The 24696-nt window shown below is 38.6% G+C and overlaps 3 protein-coding genes and 1 pseudogene across 3 annotated transcripts; 1 reads left to right on the plus strand and 3 right to left on the minus strand.

The window, feature by feature from the left end:
* The first annotated feature begins 369 nt into the window (after positions 1-369).
* Positions 370-24559, plus strand: LOC114738057 (kinesin-like protein KIN-14I). Its single transcript, XM_028926068.1, has 18 exons — positions 370-509; positions 653-927; positions 1222-1388; positions 1465-1608; positions 1776-2012; positions 2108-2179; positions 2477-2545; positions 2640-2714; positions 2811-2942; positions 3035-3116; positions 3206-3301; positions 3401-3499; positions 3953-4027; positions 4106-4212; positions 4289-4467; positions 4707-4868; positions 4968-5226; positions 23194-24559. The coding sequence occupies exons 2-18, from the start codon at positions 810-812 to the stop codon at positions 24277-24279; spliced, it is 3159 nt and encodes a 1052-aa protein (XP_028781901.1). The 5' UTR covers positions 370-509; positions 653-809; the 3' UTR covers positions 24280-24559.
* Positions 8799-11450, minus strand: LOC114738059 (probable polygalacturonase). The gene is made up of 6 exons (XM_028926072.1): positions 11367-11450; positions 10349-10663; positions 10143-10263; positions 9888-10062; positions 9747-9817; positions 8799-9627 (listed from the first exon to the last, which is right to left on the minus strand). Exons 1-6 carry the CDS (start codon positions 11376-11378, stop codon positions 8960-8962), a joined length of 1362 nt encoding a protein of 453 aa, XP_028781905.1. The 5' UTR covers positions 11379-11450; the 3' UTR covers positions 8799-8959.
* On the minus strand, positions 14297-16257 carry LOC114738062 (60S ribosomal protein L19-1). Its single transcript, XM_028926073.1, has 5 exons — positions 16102-16257; positions 15360-15482; positions 14754-15067; positions 14604-14659; positions 14297-14464 (listed from the first exon to the last, which is right to left on the minus strand). The coding sequence occupies exons 1-5, from the start codon at positions 16211-16213 to the stop codon at positions 14440-14442; spliced, it is 630 nt and encodes a 209-aa protein (XP_028781906.1). The 5' UTR covers positions 16214-16257; the 3' UTR covers positions 14297-14439.
* Positions 17414-18648, minus strand: LOC114738060 (ethylene-responsive transcription factor ERF071-like; annotated as a pseudogene).
* Positions 24560-24696: the final 137 nt, after the last annotated feature.

The following is a 24696-nucleotide window of genomic DNA, read 5'->3' on the forward strand; positions in this document are numbered from 1 at the left end:
TGGAAACATATGTAAATAGCAAAAAAATAAGTATATAAAAATTTTAGCATCTTTTAGATTGATTCGCAGGTGTTCTTTAACAGAGTTAACGCCCCCTTTAATGTAATTTTTTTATAACTCTGATCTCATTTATTTATTTAATTTTTATTCACACCACATGGCATTCTTACTACCAAAACTAGGCTTACAATTAATTTTACAATTACAATTACGTGCACTTTCTCGAACAAAAATACATAGTAGAGCATATATCAATCTATTTATATAATATAAAAACTCCCGTAAAAGGCACAGGATCACAGCAGGTATAAAATTGCCAACTTTAGAACGGGAAGGGTGGGACGTGGGAGTTAGGGGAGTAGGTTCGGGATTGAGGTATGGGAAAGAGAAAACCAACTTAGTGGGAGTATAAAGCGGATGATACAGAGAGAGAGAGAGAGAGAGAGAGAGAGAGAGCTATCTGTGGGAGCACCTGCTTATGCTTTGTTAGAGGTAGAGAAAAGCAAAAGGTAATGGAGGATGTGAGTGTTTGAATTTGGTAACACAGAAAAGAAACCTCAAAAACACTCAACGTCAACATCAAGAGAGCACATTCCTGCCATTTTTAATTCTCTTCTCTGTTTCTCATCTTTATTTTTTTCTGTGAAATCAGACTCTCCGTCTCTTCAAGCGGCTCCAGATATTAATTGATCAATGCTTATTCCATGAATGATGTTGCTCACTGTTGACGAGTTGAATTGTTGAGTTTGGTTTTTGGCGGGGGATTGCAAGGTCAGCTCGCAGTTTGTTTAGTGCCTAGTAAGGAAACGATGGCTGCAGAGGGAGCATTATCGTTTTCGGTGGCATCGGTGGTGGAGGATGTGCTTCAGCAGCACGGCACTCGTCTCAAAGATCTTGATTTAGAATCGAGGAAAGCAGAGGAAGCTGGTAATTGCCTCTCCTTTTTATTCTTCTCTGTTTTTGAGAAAATCAGTTTAGGAATGGCGGATTATATGCATTATCTGGTGCCTAGTTTTTCAGCTGTATGTGGTACCCAGCACCTATAGTTTCTGTCTGAACCTTTTTTTCCATGACTCATGATGAGAGCAAGCTTAGAGAATGTTATTATTCCGGCTCCGATAAGTCTATGGCCCTTTGATCTGCTCATATTTTTTTTCCATAACATTTTTGAAATCCCACCGAATGTCGTTAGTATCGCTTATAAGAAATTTTAAAATGCAGCATCAAGAAGATACGAAGCAGCAGGGTGGCTGAGAAAAATGGTTGGAGTTGTTGCCGCTAAAGATTTACCAGCAGAACCCTCTGAGGAAGAGTTTAGACTTGGTTTGAGAAGTGGGATTATCCTCTGCAATGTTATTAATAAGGTCCAACCTGGAGCTGTGCCTAAGGTGAGCTCCATCTCAATTACTTTCCTATATTTCATATGCTGATTACAGTTTATCTACTAATTACCCTTCTTTGTAGGTTGTGGAAAGTCCTGTTGATTCTGCGATGATCCCAGATGGAGCACCATTGTCGGCATTTCAATATTTTGAAAACGTGAGGAACTTCCTTGTGGCTATCCAAGAAATCGGACTCCCTACCTTTGAGGCATCTGATCTGGAACAAGTATGTAAAGGACCAGAATCTTATTATTTCACTCTTTCTGTGTAAGGATTTCAACCGCAGGGAATTTGATTGCAACTAACACTGGATATTTCATTAGCATATCTGCGTTCTGGTTGTTTTAAAATTCGTAGTTTTGGTTTTCTGCTCATTACTTTATTGTATTTTAGGGGGGAAAGTCAGCTCGGATTGTGAACTGCGTTTTGGGCCTTAAATCCTATGGTGAATGGAAACAGACGGGGGCAAATGGAGCATGGAAGTTTGGTGGAACTGTTAAGGCCACAGCTTCCGGAAAATCTTTTGTGAGAAAAAATTCAGAGCCCTTTACTAGTTCGTTGTCAAGGAACTCATCCATCAATGAAAAATCTGTGACTGCTTCTCCCACTGACGTTGACTCTAGTAAAATGGTCGGTAAGCTTTAATTTTTTGTCATTATATCTGCTCGTTTTCTATAGTAAACATGACAATTAAATAAAAGTTTGGACTGCTCATGCTTTTGCAGTCTGGCTCTCATTCTTTGAGTTCGCTCGTTCATGCAATTCTGTCTGATAAGAAACCTGACGAAGTCCCAATGGTAAGTAGATATGCACTTTTCTGGGTCCATGACAGAACTTAATCAGAAACTTCTAATCAAGTTACGCATTACAGATTTCAAGTGTGCTATATTATCTGGGAGTCTGTCTAGTATCATCATAAAAATGCTTCTCAATTGTTTGTGTGGTTTACCTACTCATTTCTGCTGTTTGAAAGGATGTTAAAACGCGCATTATAAATGCATATCAGTTAGCTTAGCCCCTTTATTGTCACCAATAAGACTATGAGTGCCTTTGACACTGCCTCTTAAGTTGTATTGTTCTTCTGCATGGAGCAGTTGGTTGAATCTGTTTTAAACAAAGTTGTAGAGGAGTTTGAGCATCGGATTGCACGCCAAGGTGAACCGGTACAATATTCTTCACCTTTTAGTACTGTTATTTGTTTTTATGTTGATATTTATGACAAGCTTTTCTTATTTCTTTGTTCATCATGTAACTCAGACTAAAACTACGTCAAGAGAGAGTGTTTCTCAAGGCAACCGCCCTGTATCAAAGTTTGTGGGGGGAGATAAAAAGGTGACAAAACATGTGTTTCACATATTCCATGAATTCTAACACTATGATGACATTGAAAAAAATGTTTTCTTAGACTTGCTCTTTTGAATTGATCAGGTAGAGAACAAGACTCCATTGGTAATAAGTAAAAAGGATATAATTCATAGAAACTGCGTTGCTGAAGAAGAACTGCAAAACCAACTTCTGAAACAGCAAATGCTCTTTGATCACCAGCAAAGACATATTCAAGTAGGGAGCAGCTATGTAATAATAATTCTATTAGCCTTGCCTTTTGTTAATCTGATTATTAATATTTTGTTTTCGTCTTTATATTTTTATAGGAACTAAGGCATACTCTTCACACCACAAAAGCTGGTATGCAGTTCATGAGCATGAAGTTTCACGAGGAGTTTTCAAATCTTGGTAAATATTTGAGATGAAGATATTTTGGTTTTCCACCATGAGATTGTTGGATGAGACATCTTATTTGATCGTGCACTTTTCCTTTATAGGAATGCATGTTCACGGATTAGCTCATGCTGCTTCTGGATATCATAAGGTTCTTGAAGAAAATCGTAAACTATATAACCAAGTCCAGGATCTTAAGGGTATTAAGATTACTGATTATCTTAAGATTAAGCCCCATTTATGCTTTTCTAAGGATTTTGATCCCAAAATAGACTAAGGATAGTTATTTATTTAAACAGGAAGTATTAGGGTGTATTGTCGAGTAAGACCCTTCTTACCCGGACAATCAAGCTATATGAGTACAGTGGAGAGTATGGAAGAGGGAACTATCACAATAAATATTCCATCAAGGAATGGAAAAGGGCGCAAAACATTCAACTTCAACAAAATCTTTGGGCCATCCACAACCCAAGGTTAGTTTGGTTTATAAATTAAATTTATCTCGAGGATTTTTACGTCTTAATGATTGAAATTGTATCTCCTCGCGTTGCAGCGGAGGTCTTCTCTGATATGCAGCCACTCGTTAGATCTGTCCTTGATGGTTATAATGTTTGCATATTTGCATATGGCCAAACAGGATCAGGAAAAACTTACACTATGGTAGGATACGCCAAGTTATCCCTAGAAATTTGACAAATATAAAAATTTAGTGCTCATTTGTGTTGTTGACATGCAGACTGGGCCGAAAGAGATAACAGAGAAAAGTCAGGGTGTAAATTACAGGGCTCAAGCGATTTGTTTCATATAGCATACCAACGAAAGGACAGCTATGATGTGGCTGTTCAAATGAAATATTCCATCAAGGAATGGAAAAGGGCGCAAAACATTCAACTTCAACAAAATCTTTGGGCCATCCACAACCCAAGGTTAGTTTGTTTATAAATTAAATTATCTCGAGGATTTTTACGTCTTAATGATTGAAATTGTATCTCCTCGCGTTGCAGCGGAGGTCTTCTCTGATATGCAGCCACTCGTTAGATCTGTCCTTGATGGTTATAATGTTTGCATATTTGCATATGGCCAAACAGGATCAGGAAAAACTTACACTATGGTAGGATACGCCAAGTTATCCCTAGAAATTTGACAAATATAAAAATTTAGTGCTCATTTGTGTTGTTGACATGCAGACTGGGCCGAAAGAGATAACAGAGAAAAGTCAGGGTGTAAATTACAGGGCTCTAAGCGATTTGTTTCATATAGCATACCAACGAAAGGACACTTTTCGCTATGATGTGGCTGTTCAAATGATTGAGATTTATAACGAGCAAGTCAGGGATCTTCTGGTTACTGATGGAACAAACAGAAGATATCCTTTTACTAGCCACTTGATTTTCTTACGTAAAAGGGTTGTACCCCTAGGTATAGCGTGACCTTCTATTGATATGGCTGTAGAAGATTAAAACCTCAGAGGTTAGATAATACAGATGACATTGACAGCTACTTTATTCTTACTATTTTATTGTTATTGTTATTTCCTTTTCTATATTGTCAAAGCTTAAAATGAAACAGCTTTGAGCGGTGATGTTTGGCCTTAATCATCGACACATTAGAAATTCGAAGTAGTTCACATAAGGGGTTGAGTGTACCAGATGCAAGCCTTGTCCCTGTATCATCAACCCTTGATGTTATTGATCTAATGAGCCTGGGGCAGAGGAATCGCGCAGTTGGAGCAACGGCCCTTAATGACCGTAGCAGCCGCTCTCATAGGTATATCCTATAAATTTTCCTGGTATTAATGCTTCTTGTTTGTGTATGGTGCATTTCGAAACATGATTAACTGTTGCGTTGAAATGATCAATTTGGCAGTTGCTTGACCGTTCATGTTCAAGGAAGAGACTTGACATCTGGTGCCATTCTTCGTGGGTGCATGCATCTGGTTGATTTGGCGGCAGGAAGTGAAAGGGTAGACAAATCTGAGGCCACGGGAGATAGACTCAAAGAGGCACAGCATATTAATAAATCTCTCTCAGCTTTGGGTGATGTCATCGCATCACTCGCTCAGAAAAATCCACATGTCCCATACAGAAACAGCAAGCTCACTCAGTTACTGCACAAGATTCACTTGGTAAGGTTTAAGAAATTCATTTAGCCGGTTGTGCATCCTTTTTCTGGCAGCAATGAAAAGTACAGGACAAAGGATGGTGATCTATCACCTTACCCTATAAACCAGCGGGGTGCAGATATAATGGGTGAGGTAGGCAGCATGAGGGTATGTATAGTGCTTTTCCTAACGATGTTTTGGTAATGAATTCCAATGCTCTTCAATCGTGCATAAATACGAGGAAAGATGAATCCCCTTAGCGATCTATAGTGGGCTAAAACATGCGTATGATCTGAGGAAGTCATTTATCGTTTTAATTTCAAAGAACCAACAAAGCAAATTACTGCTTCGCATTAGCTGTTGGAATATTTGACGAGAAGAATGTGTTCGGTTATTAATGTTTCTTAATCCTGCAGCTTCACAGTAACACCAGGAGGCCAAAAACACAGAGCCTTGATTTTGACGAGATATCCGCAAACTCACCACCTTGGCCCCCAGTGAAGAGTCCTGCTCAAAACTACGGGGAAGATGATAAAGAAATTGGACAGGGAGAATGGGTCGATAAGGTGATGGTAAACAAGCAAGATGCAAGCAAACTTGAGAGCCCCTTGGGGGGTTGGGAGACAGACAATGGACAGCTATCTGAGGTGTTTTATCAGAAATATCTCCAAGATTCTTCAAAAGTATACACAGAACGATCTTTTAATATGCTTATGGGAGGCAATCAGTTCAACCTTGCTGGTTCAGATGACATGGATGATCTTGACGCTGTAACCAGTGACTCCTCGGAACCTGACTTACTTTGGCAATATAATCATTCCAAGCTCACCAGCGTGGCCAATGGAATTGGCTCAAAGACTAAGAAGTCCGTATCCAAGCTCCCAAAAAGCCCCGAGTTGAGGTAATGTAAACACGCACTTTTAGCAGCATGCCAACACCTTAAATTTACTCGTAATTTTTACTTTTATGCTTTATAATATATTTTTTTGGGTGTTATTTTATCCTACAGCAAGAATGTGAATTGTTCGCCAGTTCCCTCGCCTTCCCGGAAACAGCCAAATGGAGTCTTGAATCGAACTGGAAGGCATCCCGCTCCCGTTGACATGAAACGGAAGACTGGAAATAGAAAGTGAATATTGTATCAGACAGAAGAGTGATCTTTTTTTCCCTTTTTCTCCTGATTTCTGATTTCTGATTTTTGTTATATAAATTTTTTTAGATGGAAAATGAGAGGTTTTGCCATATAATTTTTAATTTCTTTTGGTCTGTAATTGTTGTAATTTGTATTATACACACATAATGCAGCAATGATGCCCGTTGCTTGAACGTTGACATTCTTTAATTTATTTTGTAGCCACCAGGGATGTAAAGTTTTCAGACAGTTGCATTTGCAAGGAGTTTTTTTGTTTTTTTTAAATTTTTATGAGCGACGCATTTGCAATGGTCTTTTCTGGACAAAAATGCATTTGCGGTGGTTTGATGCGCGCCCTTTTGGTCAAGAAACGCTAGAATGAGTAATCTTTCTTTGATTTTTTGTACTGGCCTGATTGAAATACTGAGGAACAAAAAACTAGACTGGACATTAAACCAATTGAGGTAGTGGTTCAAGAGTTAATAGGTCAGATCGGGGTTAACTCGGGATCAAATCAATCATATTAAAATAATACTCCTCCGGTCCTTAATATAAGACCCATTTAACTAATTTGATTAGATTAAGAAAGTTAGGTAAGTTAGTTAATTATAAGAAAAGTGACACATTTTTCTTAAAACACTATAATCATCTTTCTTAATACCTCTCTCCCTCTTCTACTTGATTATGGTTGAGAGAGTATCCATAGGGGTAATTTAGAGAAAATTGATAAATATGAGAAATGGGTTTTATATTTAGGATCAAAACCAACTCAAGAATTGGGTCATGTATTAAGGACCGGAGGAGTATAATTTAATTAAAAATAACAAAATATAAGGAAATACAATAAGAATTTGATTGTAATAATAATAAAGTACAACAATATTGAGAATTTTGATTTTTATAATTTTTCAATAACTAAAATTAATACTTATTGATACGGTGATACCAAACTCATCATCAAAATTCATTTAAATCTATAATAACTGAGATATTATGAGCTAAATGAGAAAAAATAGAATAAATATTAATATATTTATTTAAACCAGTTCATTATCAGTTCACACCGGTTTGAACCGGTCCCCAATTTAGCTTATGAATCAAACCAGACCACTGACCAATTCGCTAGTCTACCGATTGAATCGTCTGGTCTGGTTCGATATTTTTTTTTTACACTGATATCTAGTTGAATTTAATCATTTAAGAGGTGTTTGGATGAAAACCAAACTATAATTTTAAAAGTGATTTTACGATATATAAAATATATGTAGAGGAGTTTATTTCGATTTACGAAAAAGTACTTTTCAAAAGCACTTTTATGTAATGCCAAACACCCCCCAATCAATCTACATCACACATTACCCAACTTAATTAAATAATTTAAAACGGGGTGTTTCACTTAAAAAATTATCCTATATTTTATTTGTGATTCAATAAGTATTTGATTGCTAAAATATCTCAATGATATAGTTTCGAAGTATATGTTATTAAAATATCTTAATGATTACTAAGATATTATTCATTCAATTAAATTTACGTACTTATGCGGATTAAAAAGCCACTATATTAATTATTTTAAAACTATTTTAATCACTATTATTTTATTAATAGAACTAGAGTATATGTTACAATTTGTAAATATATGTTAATTATATCTATGATGCGACTTTCTCTAAACTTCTAATTTATTAAACAAGTCAATTTAACTTGATCAGTTTTATCGAAAACATCTAATCTAATTAATTAGATTGGTCATTTTCTAGATGCTATTTTGAGTTTTTTTTAAAAAAATTAATTACAATGTCACAGTGAAAAGCCTGCAAAAATCAAAACTAATTTAAAGGTTTGTTTGAAATGGCTTATAAGTAACTTTTTAAATGTGATTTATGAAATATTAGATAAGTATGTGAGAAGAGTTTTACAACATTGATCCAAACAAGCCCCAAGTCAACAACTTAAAGCCTTCTACTGAGGGAGGAGGATCATTAAAGATCATAACTCTCCGATTGTCTTCTGATGCTTATAGGTGAGCCAGTCAATGTAGCCGTTAGCCTCTTTGACAGCATGATCAAACGTGACAGTTCAATCTCTTAGTTTTTTTTTTTTTTTTGGGTCCAACGATCTCTTTTAGTTTGAGTCTTGAGCTTTCAACTGCAAAACCAGTTAACACGATAGTGTTAAGAAAATTAATCATCCTAGTCACTTATAAAAAATATGCCTAGTTTTTCTAAAAAGTTTGTCATCGATCTAAAATTATCCAAGGTCTGAAGTGGGGAATTCACGGTTTCACTTTGAACCTGTGGCCTATCATTAATGCATAATAAATGGTACAGACTCTGTGTGCGCGCGTCTGCCTGTGTGTGTGTGTGTTTGATTTTACATTAATTGCTTGTGATACATTAAGGTGATGAGGTTTGTCAAAGAATATAATATAATTGTTGGCCATCGGGCACCATTCTGGGCAGAATTAACCCCAAGAAAATGGAAATTTGATTGAATCGTTGAAGAGAAAGAACCTCTTTACATCAAAATTTGCTTTTATTGGAAAATTGTGTTGAAGAAGCGGAATATAAAATCTGGGTCTCATGTACAGATTGAATGAAACGAATCACTGTGATTGCGATCACCTCATAAGCTCGAGACGTAGGTCGATGGATATGTGAAGGCAAAGCAAGAAGAAGAAGAGGAGCTCTGGAGATCAGGACAGGGCTGAGGATGTACCTCTTGAGAGAAACCTTTGACATTAGAGCAAAACCAAGAAGGGGACGACGACTCGGAACTGATTGAAAAAGTGACATTGGAAAGACAGATTGACGAGAAAGGCGAATCAACTAATCCCGAGAAATTGCCAGCAACAGTAATATTAGCACCAACCACGTCCTTATAAGTAATGCCACCAACAACGGGAAGTGCACTTGGATCGTAGTCCTCATTCGGATGGGAACCACAGTAGGCATCGATGCTGAGTCCCATATATATATTTTCCAGATGTGCGTCTGAGATGAAAATGTCTGTGACATAGCCACCCCTGCCCTTCGTTGTCTTCACTTTGATGCCAACATAGGAATTGAATACTTGCAAGTGCTCCGCAATTATGGCGGATATGCCTCCAGACATCTCGCTTCCAAAAGCCAGGCCAGCTCCTGATGAAGATTGTAGCCTAACACTCCTGATGTGGACCCTCGAGGTGGCTTTGCCGTATGAGATTCCATACTCATCCCAGCCACTCTTCAGCACAATCGCATCATGACCACTGCTAATATTGCTGTTCTCAACACAAACTTTGTCTGAAGAATCTGCAAGTTTCACATGCTATTTCTATCACAACCACTATTACGATGATGACTGTGCCCACTTGAAACTAGTCCTAACAGAAGAGGCAGAAATGTGAACATATATATATATGTACACACACCTGGAACTATGCCACTGGTGTATGGGGAATCAAGTGGTGCACGAGCTGTAATATTGTGAATTCGAACGTTGCTGCATTGTGTCAGAAAGGGAATGTTAAAACCGGAACAGTTTCATGCCATGAAAAGTGAAGGACATGTACCTGCAATACACTGGATGGATGTCCCAGGCTGGAGGATTTAAAAAGGTTAAATTTGAGATTATGATGTCTTCAGAACCTATGAATTCCACGAGATGTGGTCGGCTGTAATTCAAGGAATGAGAATTGAACATGTCCCACCAGAAAGCGCCCTGGCCATCGATAGTTCCATTGTCACCTGACACATTCATTGCTCATGACAAGTTAAGCAAAGCAACAGTACTGTAAATGAACTAAAGAAAGGGCAGTGGACCTTGCCTGTAATAACCACATCACTTAAGTTCTGTCCGTAAATTAAGCTGCGATATCTCTTTCCCTCAGCCCCAGTCCCTCCACCATAAGAAGGCAGCGGATCCACCACAGTCCAGTGGTCAATATCCTGAAATGCCATCATTGAAATTGCTCACCGGATCCACACAATTAATTCTGCATTCTGGGAAAGGGTTAAAATTGAAGATGAAAACCTGGGACCCAACAATAGTGGCACCACCGGCAAGGAAGAGAGTGAGGTGGCTGGTAAGGTTGAAGCTTCCGGTGAGCCATGTGCCTGAGGGGACATATAACTGTGCGCCGCCCTTATCAGCAAAGGACTTGAGATAGAATATTGCGTTCTGGAAGGCAACGGTGTTAAGTGTTTTCCCATCTCCTACTGCCCCAAACTCTGAAATTGAGACACTGTGAGGCCTCGCATCCAGTGCTCTGTGCTCGCATGGTCCACCATTAACATCATCCCCGTTACTCTCCAGAGCACTGCTTAATGCCAGAAGAAGCAGAGCCACCTGTAACGAAGCAGAATACTTAAAGTCCATCGCCAGCTTCATAAACAATGTATTACTAATTTCAACAGCACATGCGAAGCATAATTACGCATTGGGTTTTTTAAAACAACGATAAAACTTCCTCAGCAGCAAATCAAATATTCTGTTCTTTCGTCTGTTTGAAATAATAATGCCTCTGCCCTTCATTACCAAGACATTGTTTGAACGAAAGTAACTTTGGGACAAGAATTGGGAGGAGGAAAATGGAATTGAAACTAGCGAACCGCTATAATGATTACATATGGGAATTACAGTTCGACGATGTTGTTAATGGACAAAAGCAATCAACCATACAACGTTAACTACAAAAAAGATCTTTTGATCAGTTTTAACAGACAAGACAGATCTATCAAACAACCCACCTAACATAACCACCGATCTATAATGTCCTCAAATTAGCATTTTCAGAGAATTCTTCAAAATTAAACACTTGGAAGGCACCGTACACACCAAAAGGAAAAACAAACACGGAAGATGAATTAGAGTGGGCCGGAATGATCCAAATGAGAAACTTTTTCTAGCTACAGGATGAAAAAAATTCGAAATCATCAAACTTGACACAACCGATGAACAGAGCATCGTGTTTTAACGGGCGAGAATAACAGAAAGAAAAAGAACAGTTCTTGCTCCCGGTATTCATCGCAAGATAAAACAACGTACTTACTAGCCTCTTCATGAGGAAGTTGCCGTTGCTTCAAAAGCCGAAGCCAGTGAAGCAGTGGGAGGAGCAGAAGTGAAGACGAAGTGAGGAGGAGAGAGGGAGGTGAACAGAGCAGTTTCGTATATAATGCCAAGCAAGCACTCCACAAGGAAACAAAGCAAGGGTGAGGTGGTAGGAGAAAACGACAGCTAAAAAGGAAGAGCCAGCACTGCGTTTCATTTCCTCGTATATTTAACTTCCACGCATCACGCAAGGGCAAGGACAGGACGAGGGCATCGTAAATTATAAATTATAAATTATAAAATATTATAATTCAATCAACTTTAATTACTACTGTTAATCCACTGATCTGCGATGAAAGAAAACGACAGCTAAAAAGGAAGAGCCAGCACTGCGTTTCATTTCCTCGTATATTTAACTTCCACGCATCACGCAAGGGCAGGACAGGACGAGGGCATCGTAAATTATAAATTATAATTATAAAATATTATCATAATTCATCATAATTACTACTACTGTTAGATCCACTGATCTGCGATGAAATCCTCAATTAAATCTCCCATTTTGCCGACACCAAATTTCAACTTTTTCTGGAGTGTTTTCACATACACTCTTAAACAACGGGGTCGATGTGACTTTCAGGTCAAATTAATATTTCTGCACTTCCTTGACTTTCAATAATACAAGGATGTCCGTCAGTCAGCCGTAAGGTTGTGTTAAACAGGGGTTGGGTCCAACTATCACAAACCCTAATCTGTAATATCATGTCAGAAAATAATGGCAGGGAGACAGTTTGAAAGTTGAAGCGTGAGGATAACCCTGAGAAATGTCTAATCATTATAATCAGAGGTGAAAGTATTATTTTAATTCTGAATTAGGAAAAAAATCAATCATATTATATCCGGTGAAAGTATAATGGCCGAAAGTTATCACCGGCCGAAAATAGAACATTTCCATTCCATCTCACCCTTCTTTCACTCATTGTTTTTTATTTATTCATTCAAAACCTTTGTATGAATAATCAGAGGTTTGTTCCCACACCGTGCCTTACCGAGAATCACGATTTCCTCATTCATTTATTATTGGATTAGATTGAATATTTATTATAATATAATTCTGATTAATTATACTTCAAATATTAATTTGGTGAAAAATCAATGTCAACTATCCTGGACAAAAGATGCAGAAAGGGAAATCTTTCGAGACGATTAATGATGAATTAACTTCCGTGAAAAAGAAGAACGATATTTCCGATAATGTTTTGGTAAAATATCAATCTCAATCATCTCATACAGAATACATTGAAAAGGTAATAGTTGACGACAATTAATAATGAATGAACATCTAAAGAATTTTCCCCGATAGTAGAAAATGCGAGTTCAGACTTTCGCCCCACGTTTTAACCAGAAAGATACAAGTGTCGTTATAAATATTGATAAAAATTGAAACTTTTAAACTTACTTATATAAAACAGTTAGGTATCATTGAAGTTTCGTAAGACCGAACTAAAAGAACAGATGGTTGGCGATTAAAAGAAAAACAAATAGAATAAATAGGTGGCTTTTATCAGTAAGAAATAAATGAGGAAATAATTCGTGAGCAGTGACTTGAAAGCAACATTGGGTGGGAGATCATAAACATAGAATCCCGTTGGGGCGCTGGGGATTTGGAATTTGGGATCTCAAAATGAATAAAAGGACAAATGGAAAAAGAGAATTGAGACTTTAGACGTGCTCAAGGGGATTAGGACTGTGGGACCCACGAGCTTGGCCGGGTTATCTTAAATTAGTAGATTTGCTGGGATGAAATTTCATACGAGGAAAATGATATTCATAGTATCTAATCGAAGGCAGAGACTTTTAGGGCATTTAACTCGCTTGAATTCTACACGATCAAAACTTAAAAGAAAGCTTAGATCGCTATCAACTACTGATTAAATCAAGATACCAAATATATGCTACATCAGTCAGCATTCCTGGCATATGGCATTATTACAGATCAATAAATCATAATAATTTGAATCATTCACTGATATAACTTGAAAAAAAAATCATTGGTTATTTCCTTGAAAATTTGTGTTTAATAATACGCTTTTAATGGTTGTACGATGGAAATGGGAGGAGGGGATAACTTCGCCAGCAAGGCATGGACATGCTGAAAGCATACCTGTTGGCTTCTCTCAACATATGATGATCGTAACATACAAGGAAGGTTTGAATATGATAACTTCTTCGAATCAAGATCCCAACACACCTTAATCCAATGACGAGCGCCTACCGAATTTCAAGTCTCATGCCCTAGTTTATTCTTCTGAGCCAACCAAAAAACCATGTCATTTTATTTGTGGCAAGGTTGTATTAAACGAGTTGTGTTAGGATATAGCTTCTAGAATCAGGTTAAAAAAACGGATATCTCAAAAGAGAAAATTTTGTTCCTCAAGTCCACCAGAATTCGATTGCTTGGAACAATAAGCACCATTTAGTCATGATCACAGTTGTCAACACATTTAACATCTTAGAACGACCTGATTTGAAGGAAGGGGCCAAAAAGAAGGGAAAAAGCCTCCCGTCCGATCACAATTATTAAGTAAAGACAGAAACGAGGTGTGACTTGATACCAAAAACACGATTAAGCAAAGGGTACAAGGAATATTATAAAAGCTTTAACTTAGAATACTGTTCAAGGTTCTACAGCAACAAAAGGAGACTCCAGAAAACTAATTTTTAGCACAGCAACTGAGGACGTCAGGGCCTTTGGTAATTCAAAATCCTTCTAACCTTCGAATACGTGACTCTTGACTTACTTCTTGGATTTCTTTGATAAAAAGAAGGGAAAAAGCCTCCCGTCCGATCACAATTATTAGTAAAGACGACAGAAACGAGGTGTGACTTGATACCAAAAACACGATTAAGCAAAGGTACAAGGAATATTATAAAGCTTTAACTTAGAATACTGTTCAAGGTTCTACAGCAACAAAAGGAGACTCCAGAAAACTAATTTTTAGCACAGTAACTGAGGACGTCAGGGCCTTTGGTAATTCAAAATCCTTCTAACCTTCGAATACGTGACTCTTGACTTACTTCTTGGATTTCTTTGATACTCTGCATACAAGGCGTATTCATTTAGATGCTAGAAATTTCCAGGCCAACATACACACACACACACATATATATATGCACACATAAAGGTACTGAAGAAAATCTGAGAGAATTGAAATAGATAAAACAGTGCAACACTCACTGGGCAGGCTGGGGAGCAGGAGCAGGTGGCGCTACTGGTGCCTTTTCTACGGGACCCTGAACATTTACAAAGAGCAAACCAAACTTCAAAATCCCGGTTCTATGAAAATCCAATTCTGCAGGCATACAGGTAATTAAATTCTAGACTCACCTGAGCCAAGCGCTCCTCTCTTCGGGCAATTTTTCTTTCCCTGCTTGCCTTGTTCTTGGCACGCTTGGCTTCAAACTGGTCAGACAACGTTTTCTCTCTTGCCTTCTCAGCCTTAGATTTGTGTATGCTCTCCATCAGAACTCTTTTGTTCTTGAACACATTACCCTTCACCTTCATGTACATATCATGGTACATGTGCTTGTCAATCTTTTTGGATTCCCTGTACTTGCGAAGCAAGCGTCTGAGCACACGCATCCTCCTCATCCAGAGGATTTTAGTTGGAAGCCTTGCCTCCCTCGTACCCTTGCGCTTACCTAACAGTATTTAGGTGAATATTATCAATATCAATTAATGATACTGCATCTCTCCTTTGAGGCCAAAGAGCAATGCACTGAAATAGTTATTCTATGACCAAAACCAGATATTGTATTCATCATGGTCCGCTCATAAATGCTTGATGGATATCAAGTATCTATAACTCACGTTCTCCAAATATCGAGCAAACCATTTGAACTGACAAACTACCAGTGACAACGTCCCAAAATATGATTCCAAACAATCTCACATCAATTCACGTCAAACCCAATCAAGTTGAGAAACACATACCATATCCAGAGTGGCGTCCTTTTCTCTTGGCTTCCTTCATACGCCGAGCACGAGATCGAGAGTGAATTTTAGTTGGCTTCCTGATAATGAAGCCATCCTTAACCAACTTCCTTATGTTTTGGCCTGCGAATGTAAATTCATTCAGTAGATAAGTATAGAAGACCAAATATTCATATATTAAATACATGTCTGGGTAAACGGAATATGAATGCATAGCTCCTCCGCTCATTGATATTTACAATACAATCACATATCATGTCTCGTCTAAACGGATATTAAAAGAAGCACGAGCTTATTTCTGATATCCCCTCTCAGAATAAAGCATTCCGAAGAGATGGTGTTGTGATCCTAAGGCGACGGTAGCATGAAGCCTATCCATACAAGTACAAAAAGAAATGAAAATATGGTATTTAGAGGATCAATAAGGATAACTATCATCAAGAAAGTTAACAGATGCAAGATTTTCCATTGATTTTTATCAGAGACAAGTTGCATCCATCAACCGACGATGCCATGCGACTGCTTGCCAATCTCCAGCAAAAGAAAAGAAAAACTAATAATAGCCAACCCCAGCAGAAGCTACAGTGAAGTTCCGATCGCAGGGAGTTCGGCCTCGCCTCTTCCGAAAACTCTCAGCAACCAAGCGATGCTAAGCATATTAAGAAATAAGACATAGAAAAAACATCGACGAACAGAGATGATGGTGAAAAGATTAGCCATATGACGAAGAGTAAGAGCATACGAGAATTGGCCATGGAGATTTCATTGACTTCATTGGGATCCAGCCAAACCTTGCCTCTGCCGCACTTCAACACGCTAGCAGCAAGCCGCTTCTGCAACTTGAGCGACACCATTTTCGTCCAGCCGGATATCTGCTGCAAATGCTATGGTTCTGGAGAGACGATGACCATATATCGGCTTATCGAAAACCCTAGGGTTTGCCCCAGTTTGGGGTGAATTGGGCTCAATTGTGGTCGTTACCCTATGATGAACCTCAATGCAGAATGGAAGTCAGTTATTGGGCCTGCTGTCACAACAGTAGTGATCCAGTAAGCCCACAGTACAAGAGAAAAGCTGTTTTTTTAAAATAATTTTTAACCTTTTATCAATAGCATGAAACTAAAAAATTATGTAAAATTATAAAAATTTAATGAGAAGAATTATAAGTTTTTTATTAAAAACAGAATGAAATTGCAATGACTTAATAAAAAAATTTGGAGACTTGATTAAAGAAAAAAAAGGTAAAATTGTATGAATTTGAAAATTAATTTTTTCTTCGAAAAATAGCAAAATATTTTATTTTGTTTTGTTTTGGAAATTTTGGGTTTGGAGGAAAAATGGAACAAAATGGTGGAAGGAAATCATGAGTGGATTCAGGAGGCGCCCATGGAATGAATGACGGTAGAGGTACCTAACCACCTGGGTGGATTCCTGAAAGCAGCACGCCAGCACCAACACTCCACACTCCCCAAAGCCATTCCAAAACCCACTGCGCCCGCTGTCTGCCGCCACCAGCCTCCCTGGAAACCAGTTTTAGGAGGATGTTATTCAAATTTTAGTCATTTAAATTTAATATGAATTAATAGGATTTAATATTTAATATTTTAATTTTTAAAAGTATTTTTGTAAGTTTTTTAAAAATTATTAACTAACAAGTTTTAAATCTAAATCATTCAACCGGTATTGGATGATTTAGATTTTACCAACAAACATCATGGCGCTGGTACCGGAATTGGTCCCCTTTCCATCTCATCCCCTTCTCTCCGTTCTATTATTTTCATCCTTGCATTTTCCTCACATTTTACCACCTTCTTTTCTTTTTCTGCCGTCTCCTTCATCCTTTTATGTAAAAACAAAAATCTGTTTCACGGGAAATTCATCACTACTTTGGCAAATCTTTCGAGCTATTCTTGTTTAACCTCCATCACACGGCTCCATTTACTCACGGCTCATGTTTAGGATGTTTGTTTTAAACTTTGATCATCCCCCACCCAGGCGGTGGGCGACAGGACGATGAAGAGAGATATGATATGTTAACTTCCAGATGTGAGATGACTTCTCAATAAACAGGAATCGGGATCGTAAGCTCGAAATAATATTTATACAAACCAAATTCAGAATCCAACAACGTCATCCTAAATCTACAGCCCCACATCACAAAGAAACTTAAAACTAAAACCACCACTTCTGCCCAGTTTACATTCCCAATCCCATGAAACAAACCGGAAAACGCCTTCTTCACATGGCGGACGACGTCATGCATGCGGCGATGCCTTCATCGTCGAAGCTCCAGAAGTCACCCAACACGTTCTCTTGAACGGCATTTCGTGTCGCCGACTGGCCATCGTAGCATGGAATCTGATAAAACTTTATGTAATTCTCATACGCCATCAGCTCCTCCGATAGCTCCCCTGCTTGGTTCTCTTCTTCCTCCCTTTCTGTGCCCGCCTTCTTCGTCTTCCCTCCCTCGATCCCCTTTCTCTGATTCGATTCCAACAATTCCATCGTCGAGTAACTACCCTGCGAACCTGACACTCCCCCACGGGAAGAATAAGTTGCCCCGGCTTGGTTCAGATCATAACCGAACTCCAGATTCAGACTTCTCGGGCCAGCGTCGGAGCGTTGAGGCGGAGGCGGTGGGTCACGACGAGCTTGCATGGAGCGATCCTCGTCTTCGTTGGGGAAATTGACCTTGGCTTTCTTGCCGCGGATTTTACGAGCTTCTCTGTCGTAGGCCCTGGCAGCCTCTTCCGCAGTGTTGTAAGTGCCGAGCCAAACACGAACCCCTTTCCTCGGATCGCGAATCTCCGCAGCCCATTTACCCCACGGGCGCTGGAATCCCTCTGTAAAGGTTCTTCCTCTGCCTCTTGGGGGGCTTCTCAACCTGCTCAGTTACTGTTGCAAGAAAATCTCAAATACGAGGTCAGAAGGCGTTAAAAAGAAACGAGCTAGTATTAGTATATGACGGAAGAATGACCTGTGGAAAGTTGAGGCTTTTGGAGGGGAACGGAGGGAGAAAACTCCGAGGGGAAATCATTGTGGTTTCCAAGTGTGTCAGGCCAGATGTCGGAGGGGGTAAGGCGGCGACCGTGGCGGCGAGGAATGAAGTCAGCGATGATAGCACCCCCACACATGGTTGATCCAGCTTCAGAGAGATGCACAATGGATTTGAAAGTTGCGACGAAGCGAATGCGTTAACCAAAGAGATCTTCTCGCGTTATCGAACTGTGAGATGAACACGTAGAGCAGGAAAGTGAGAGGAAGCGGCCTTTTTGTAGTTGAAAATGAGAGCAGGTGGCGCGTCGCTCCTGTTTACAGTATTTTCTAACTTATTTACTGCTTTTTTAACTTTTGTTATTTAATATAAAGTTATCTTTTATACAAACAAATCAACAAAATAATAAATAAAAGATAAAATTATATATTCATATAAAAATTTCTCTCAACATCTTATAAATAAGATAAAAAATATATTTTTAATATTATAAATAAGACTAGAAGAGTAAAGAGTATTAGACAGTTTTTTTGAATAAATCACACTTGATTATAATCTTTAGATTTTCGATAAGTGGGTGCGGGCTTTTGAAAAGGAGCAAGGATGGGCTCGTTGAAAAGATAAATGCAAACCATTAATAGTTGTCGGTGAAATTTAAAAGAAAAAGTAGGGAGAAGCGGCTTTGTATTTTTGGAATAAATAGTTGAAAAGTTATGCGACGTCTTATTTTTAATATAAAATTTATTTAATTTTTATTTTAATTTTAAATCTAAAATTATAATTTATTTTATTTATTATGTTTATCTATTTTTTATAAGATAGTTCTAACCAATATATTTAATTAGTAAGAATATTTAAAAAAATAATACTTATTTATTATAAATAACTGATTTAATTTATTTTTTAATATAATCGAATTATTCAATTATTTTTTATATTAAAAATTATAATGAGTAATAAAAAATAAAAAAAAGAAGGCAGAAAGAACAATTGCCTGGGGTCAACCAGCACCTTCCCCTGCACAGAGCTGTGCAGACAAGTTGGTATTTTTAACAGTGCGGAAGTGAGAATAGGAAGAGGAATTACGTAAGAAACAGGGGGAGTAAGGAATGAGATAGACGCTAGGTGAGGAGCATGAGAATCTGTGTTTGAAGTTTGAACAAAACACCCAGCACATGGTATGCCCATCTTGTGGGCATAATCTGTGATTGACCCGCACCCCATCAAATTTTGTTGAGGAGTGAGACCCTGTTGCGAGAATATAATATCGCGCGGAGCTCCAGCCCCGACCTCGCAAGGATCCAGAACCAGCACAAATACATTTATTACAATATTAATTAATATAATCATTCTGCCAAGAAAAATATTTTCTTATTTTTTAATAAAATCACAACACATTTTGCTGGAACATAAAAGATCTATTATTCCCAGAAGAAGCACAAAAGAAATCACGCTTGAATTTAATATTTATTTTGCTTTGATATTGTTGGTATTAGTATCAGGGAAAATCGCAATTAAAGATTCTGGAATTTAAAAAACGCAGATAGAGGCTTGTGACAATTTTATTATGGCTTTTGATAATAATAATATGTTACAAAGTTGTTAATACAGCAAAACTCATAGTGAAGTTGTTAGGTATCCTTATCTGTATTTTTTAAATTTTAGGGTTTTTTTTTTTGCGATTACCTCTTAGTATTATACAGGAATTGTTTTATTTTCATTAAAATTTGAACTCAGAGAGGCAACCGACCCAGATCCTCCTATGGAAGACAAGATCCAACTGGGGCACCCCCGTGTGGATACTGGACAGTTACTCAAATTGGGCTGGATTGGTGAGAGAAAGCCCATTTGATTCCGGGGTTGGTCGTTGAAGGCTTTTTGGGAAAGCAGGCTCCGAACTCACCCCCTCGGAGGCCCGGGCCCCTACATCATTCTGAACTTCTTGCATTTCTAACAAGTACAGATTCGAAAACGGCGCCGTTGAGCTTCTAAAGCGGGGCAACCCACCACAATGGGTCATGTGTCTGTTTGGATTAGCAATTAGAAAAGTAGCTTATTATCAATTTAGCTTATGAAAAAGTAAAGTTGGGTAAAAGCTAAATTGGATAAGCTGAATTATATTTGGATTAGAGTTCAAAAAAATTAGTTTGAAAAGTAAAATTAGTAAAAAATTGTTTGAATTATGGTTAAGTAAAAGTAAGTTTAGTTGTAAAATGATCAAAATAAGTGTGAGTTTTAATAAATAATGAAACATGTTTAAAAAAAATAATTTCACATAATATAATAAAATTAAAATAATTTAATATGAGGAAGTCAAATTTAATAAGTGAATTAAATTTTAAAACTTTAGAGAAATCATAAAAAATATTTATAAGAAAAAACTTATTTTGATTCTAAATATAATATCTTAATCCATCTTGTCTCTTAAATTTATAATTTTTTTTCTTAAAATATCTCTATTAGCTATATATAACTTGAAAGAGAGAAAGATATATTTATTAACAAATATGTAATTTAATTAATTTTTTAATATTTATAATTTATTTATTTTTTATATTTATTTTTTTTATAAAGCGTTAATTTTATTCAAAAAGTAAATGAAAATTTTACATGAATAAATGGGACAATCACATTCTATTAATTTTATCATAAATTATCAGTCATTTTCGTTGTGATATTTTATTTTCACGTTGTGCATGTTTTTGCAACTACACATTTTTTTATTAAAAAATAATGCTAATAAAAATGCAACCTGGTGTTTTGGTTGAACACAGAAGCCCTTCATGTGCTTTGTTTTGTTCCATTTCGGTTTCTCCAACACCAGTGACTTTAAATTAGGGATGGCCGAACTCAAAAAAAAAAAAAAGCCTGACACATCACAACAGTAAATAAGCTCCAATCACTAATCCAATAAGCCAGATCCATTAGCTTATCCCACAACATATGTTTGCTAGCTTAAATTAGATAAGCTCATTTTAGATTTAAGTCAAACTAAACACTAAGCAATTTCCAATCGGGCTAATAGTAAAAATAAACTACTTTTCAGCTTATAAAAAACCTGCCAAACAAGCTCCATATTGCCTTGCAACTTGGAAGGCTTACCTGGAAGCCTCCTCTGTCTCTCGCTGCACTCAACAATGCCATCACTGGTGCTTTCCTTCCTTTCCATCCTTTCCTCTTTGTCTAGTTTGCCCCCTATTTAAGCACTAAAGTGACGGTCTATTATTTCGTTTTTGTCCTGTGTTAATGTAAGATCTTATTTATTAAAATTCTAAGGCAAATAAATCAGAATTCTAGAACGATGGTTACTTTGAAACGGAGTGCTAATTAAATTAAAATAAATTCTCCGAGCGTCATTCGAAAGTGGGATGACCTAAAACTTGGAATACACACAGTATTTGGACTGTAGAATTTAAAATGGGAAGACTAATTGAACAATGAAAGGTCGTCCCAGTCCTAGTCCCAGTCTGAGTCTGAATGTTGACTATGCACTAAGTTTATATTAAAGAAAGTGGAAAATACAGGTACATGAGCACTTAACTAATATTGGATGGGTAGCGTGTTGGTTGGTCATTCACGACAAGAACATGAAGAGCGGATTAGACAGGAGAAGCAGGGAATCGTTGGTTGCGGGTGGATGACTTCACAGCAAGGAGAACAGGTAAAGCGAGGCACCGGCAAGGCAGATCCGTCAAAGCACAGTGCACAATTTTTATTTTTTATTTTTTGGATTTTGGATTGGATGGTGCCAAGGTCCTGACTTGAGTCGAGTGTGTATTTAACAGTTTCTGGAGGCTTTCGGTGCCGAAGGCTTTCATAGTTGGGAGGAGGGGACATAAAATATAGAGTGAATGGAGCAATGGATTGTGATGTGAAATAATGGGAGAAAGCAATGCGCGTCAAATTATGATTGATTCATCAATTAGCCAGCCAATGGTGAGGAGGGGCAAGTCATAAATAAGGTAAAGCAGGCAAGCATTAGGCAGCAAATGCATGGGTTGTATGGCAGATGGGAGACGCGATTTCCAAACACGTGTCCCTCTCGCAAGATGGGGAAGGTAGAGGCGCGCCAAGCAACGAATCCCACCCGCCCGGTTTTTACTTCTCTCTCCCTTCATTACATCGCCATTGCCAATTAAAAATTAAAAAGTCAACAGCCATCGGTCCAGTTTACCCGTCTTATATTGCCGCACAACAATCTAGGAGTGAGTAGCACCCACCAGAGCGCAGGCGAATCGTCAACACCCAACAATAGGAGCAAGAGATGGAGGCGCGCCAAACTCAAGGGATCCCCGACAATAAGCAGCGCCGCAAGACCTTAAGCGCTGGCAGAGGCGGTGCTGCTGTTCCGGGCCTTCTTGTCTTCGGCGGAGCCCTGGCCGTTACCGGTCTGATAGCCCTCGCTTCTTTTGTCACCAAGCGAAATAAGGCCAGGACTTCTCCCCCCAAACCCCAACAATCTGACCACACTTCCCGAGGCACCCCCTCTCTTCATGATTCTCCCGCCAATCATGACATTGCATGGTATGCCCTAATCCCATCGTCCTTTAGGATTCTTGTCTCTTTTGCATGCCAGCATCCGTCGTGAGACGGGAGTCTGTTTGTCTTTTGTGTTGTTCTATTGGTTCATCAATTCATTTCTGCTGCTCCACCAGCTATGAAACATCAAATACGAGAAAGGACCAAGTTCTTTCCTGTGAGTCACTCCCCGGCCAAACTTTGATTCTGGTAATACATTTCTTCTCCGTCATCGTTTTTTTTTTTTCCGGTGAAATTATATGCGGTCCTGGTCTGTGGCTTTATAAATAACGTTGAAGAATTCGCCGAATTTTGGTTCAGGAGGACAAGCCTGATCTGCAGGTTAAAACCTACATCGAAGAGGAGAGCGCCCCGAGTCTGCATCAGGAGATCGTGCTATCGGATGATTATCCCCCAGAAAGTACGGCGTCGTTCAACGATAGCGGCGTTGGGGAAGAGGGACTGGAGTCTTCGGCTGACAGCCCCTCTTTCGAGGAGGTGGATCAGAGTGAAACCCAAGAGCCCTTAAAATCCGTAGAGATTAACGAGGAGAAACACGACAACGACAGTGCAACGACTGAAACAGAAGATGATATTGTCGAGGAAGACGACGATGTCGCCTTTGGGACAAGTAAAAATAGCTCAGAGGGTCTGGAGTCTTCAGCGGACAGCCCCTGTGTCAAGGAGGTGGATCAGAGTGAACCCCAAGAGCCCCTAAAATGCGTAGAGATTAATGAGGGGCAGCGCGACAACGACAGTGCAACGACTGAAAACGAAGATGATATCGTCGAGAGAGACGACGATGTCACGCTTGGGACAAGTGAAAATAGCTCAGATGGTCTGGAGTCTTCAGCGGACCGCCCCTGTGTCAAGGAGGTGGATCAGAGTGAACCCCGAGAGCCCCTAAAACCCGTAGAGATTAATGAGGGGCAGCGCGACAACGACAGTGCAACGACTGAAACAGAAGATGATATTGTCGAGGAAGACGATGATGCCGCCTTTGAGACAAGTGAAAATAGCTCAGAGGCAACTGGAAGGACTTCCCTAGATTCCAGTGAGGCAGCAATTTGGCCCGCGGAGCTGATAGAGGAGGAACCCCAGCAAGTCAAGGGAAAGGTGGTCAATGACCAAAGCGAGGCTGTTAGAACCGCCAAATCAAACATCTCGAGTCCCAGTGGCGCCAATATTTCTGAAATTTCTGGGTACGCTGGGAGTGACAGGGTCATGGCATCACCAGAAGCAAATTCGTCTGAGAAACGAAATTTGTTTGTGCCGCTGAATTACCATCTGTCTCTATCGAAATTCAAAGCCTGGGTCATCTTTATGCTGCTGTTTGCCATATTACTTCTGGTCCTGCTCCCCCATCGCATTCGCGTATCAGGATCTTTGATGGGGTCAGTTCTGTAATATCCCCGTGATTACCATGGACCTGATGTTAGAGCAGTTTGGTTGGACGGTTAGGTAGCTACCACCCCTTGTATTCACAGGACCTGGACCACATGCATTCTGTGATCGCAAGTTTGATGAGGATCATCCGTTTTCTGTTTAGAGGCTTACTATAAATTAGCACTTTCAAGTGCCGTGTTGTAAATTATGTCACTATCAAGCATCAGCTATAGTGGTGAAAATCAAAATTATTTTCGAGATATCAGCAATATAAAATGGAAATGGAGGTTGCACTTTTCTTTGAGATTCACTGTTGATTAACTCATCAAAACTCTGATGTTGAACAGCATGATTCTTGCAATGTTGAGAGAGCAAGGTCTATAATGAGCTGAAAAATGTGTTATTTATCATAGTGTCATTTATCACAAACTCTCCACA

Source organism: Neltuma alba, unplaced genomic scaffold, assembly GCF_004799145.2.
Source record: "Neltuma alba isolate B1F8T4 unplaced genomic scaffold, ASM479914v2 tig00013522_pilon, whole genome shotgun sequence".
Lineage (NCBI taxonomy): Eukaryota > Viridiplantae > Streptophyta > Magnoliopsida > Fabales > Fabaceae > Neltuma > Neltuma alba.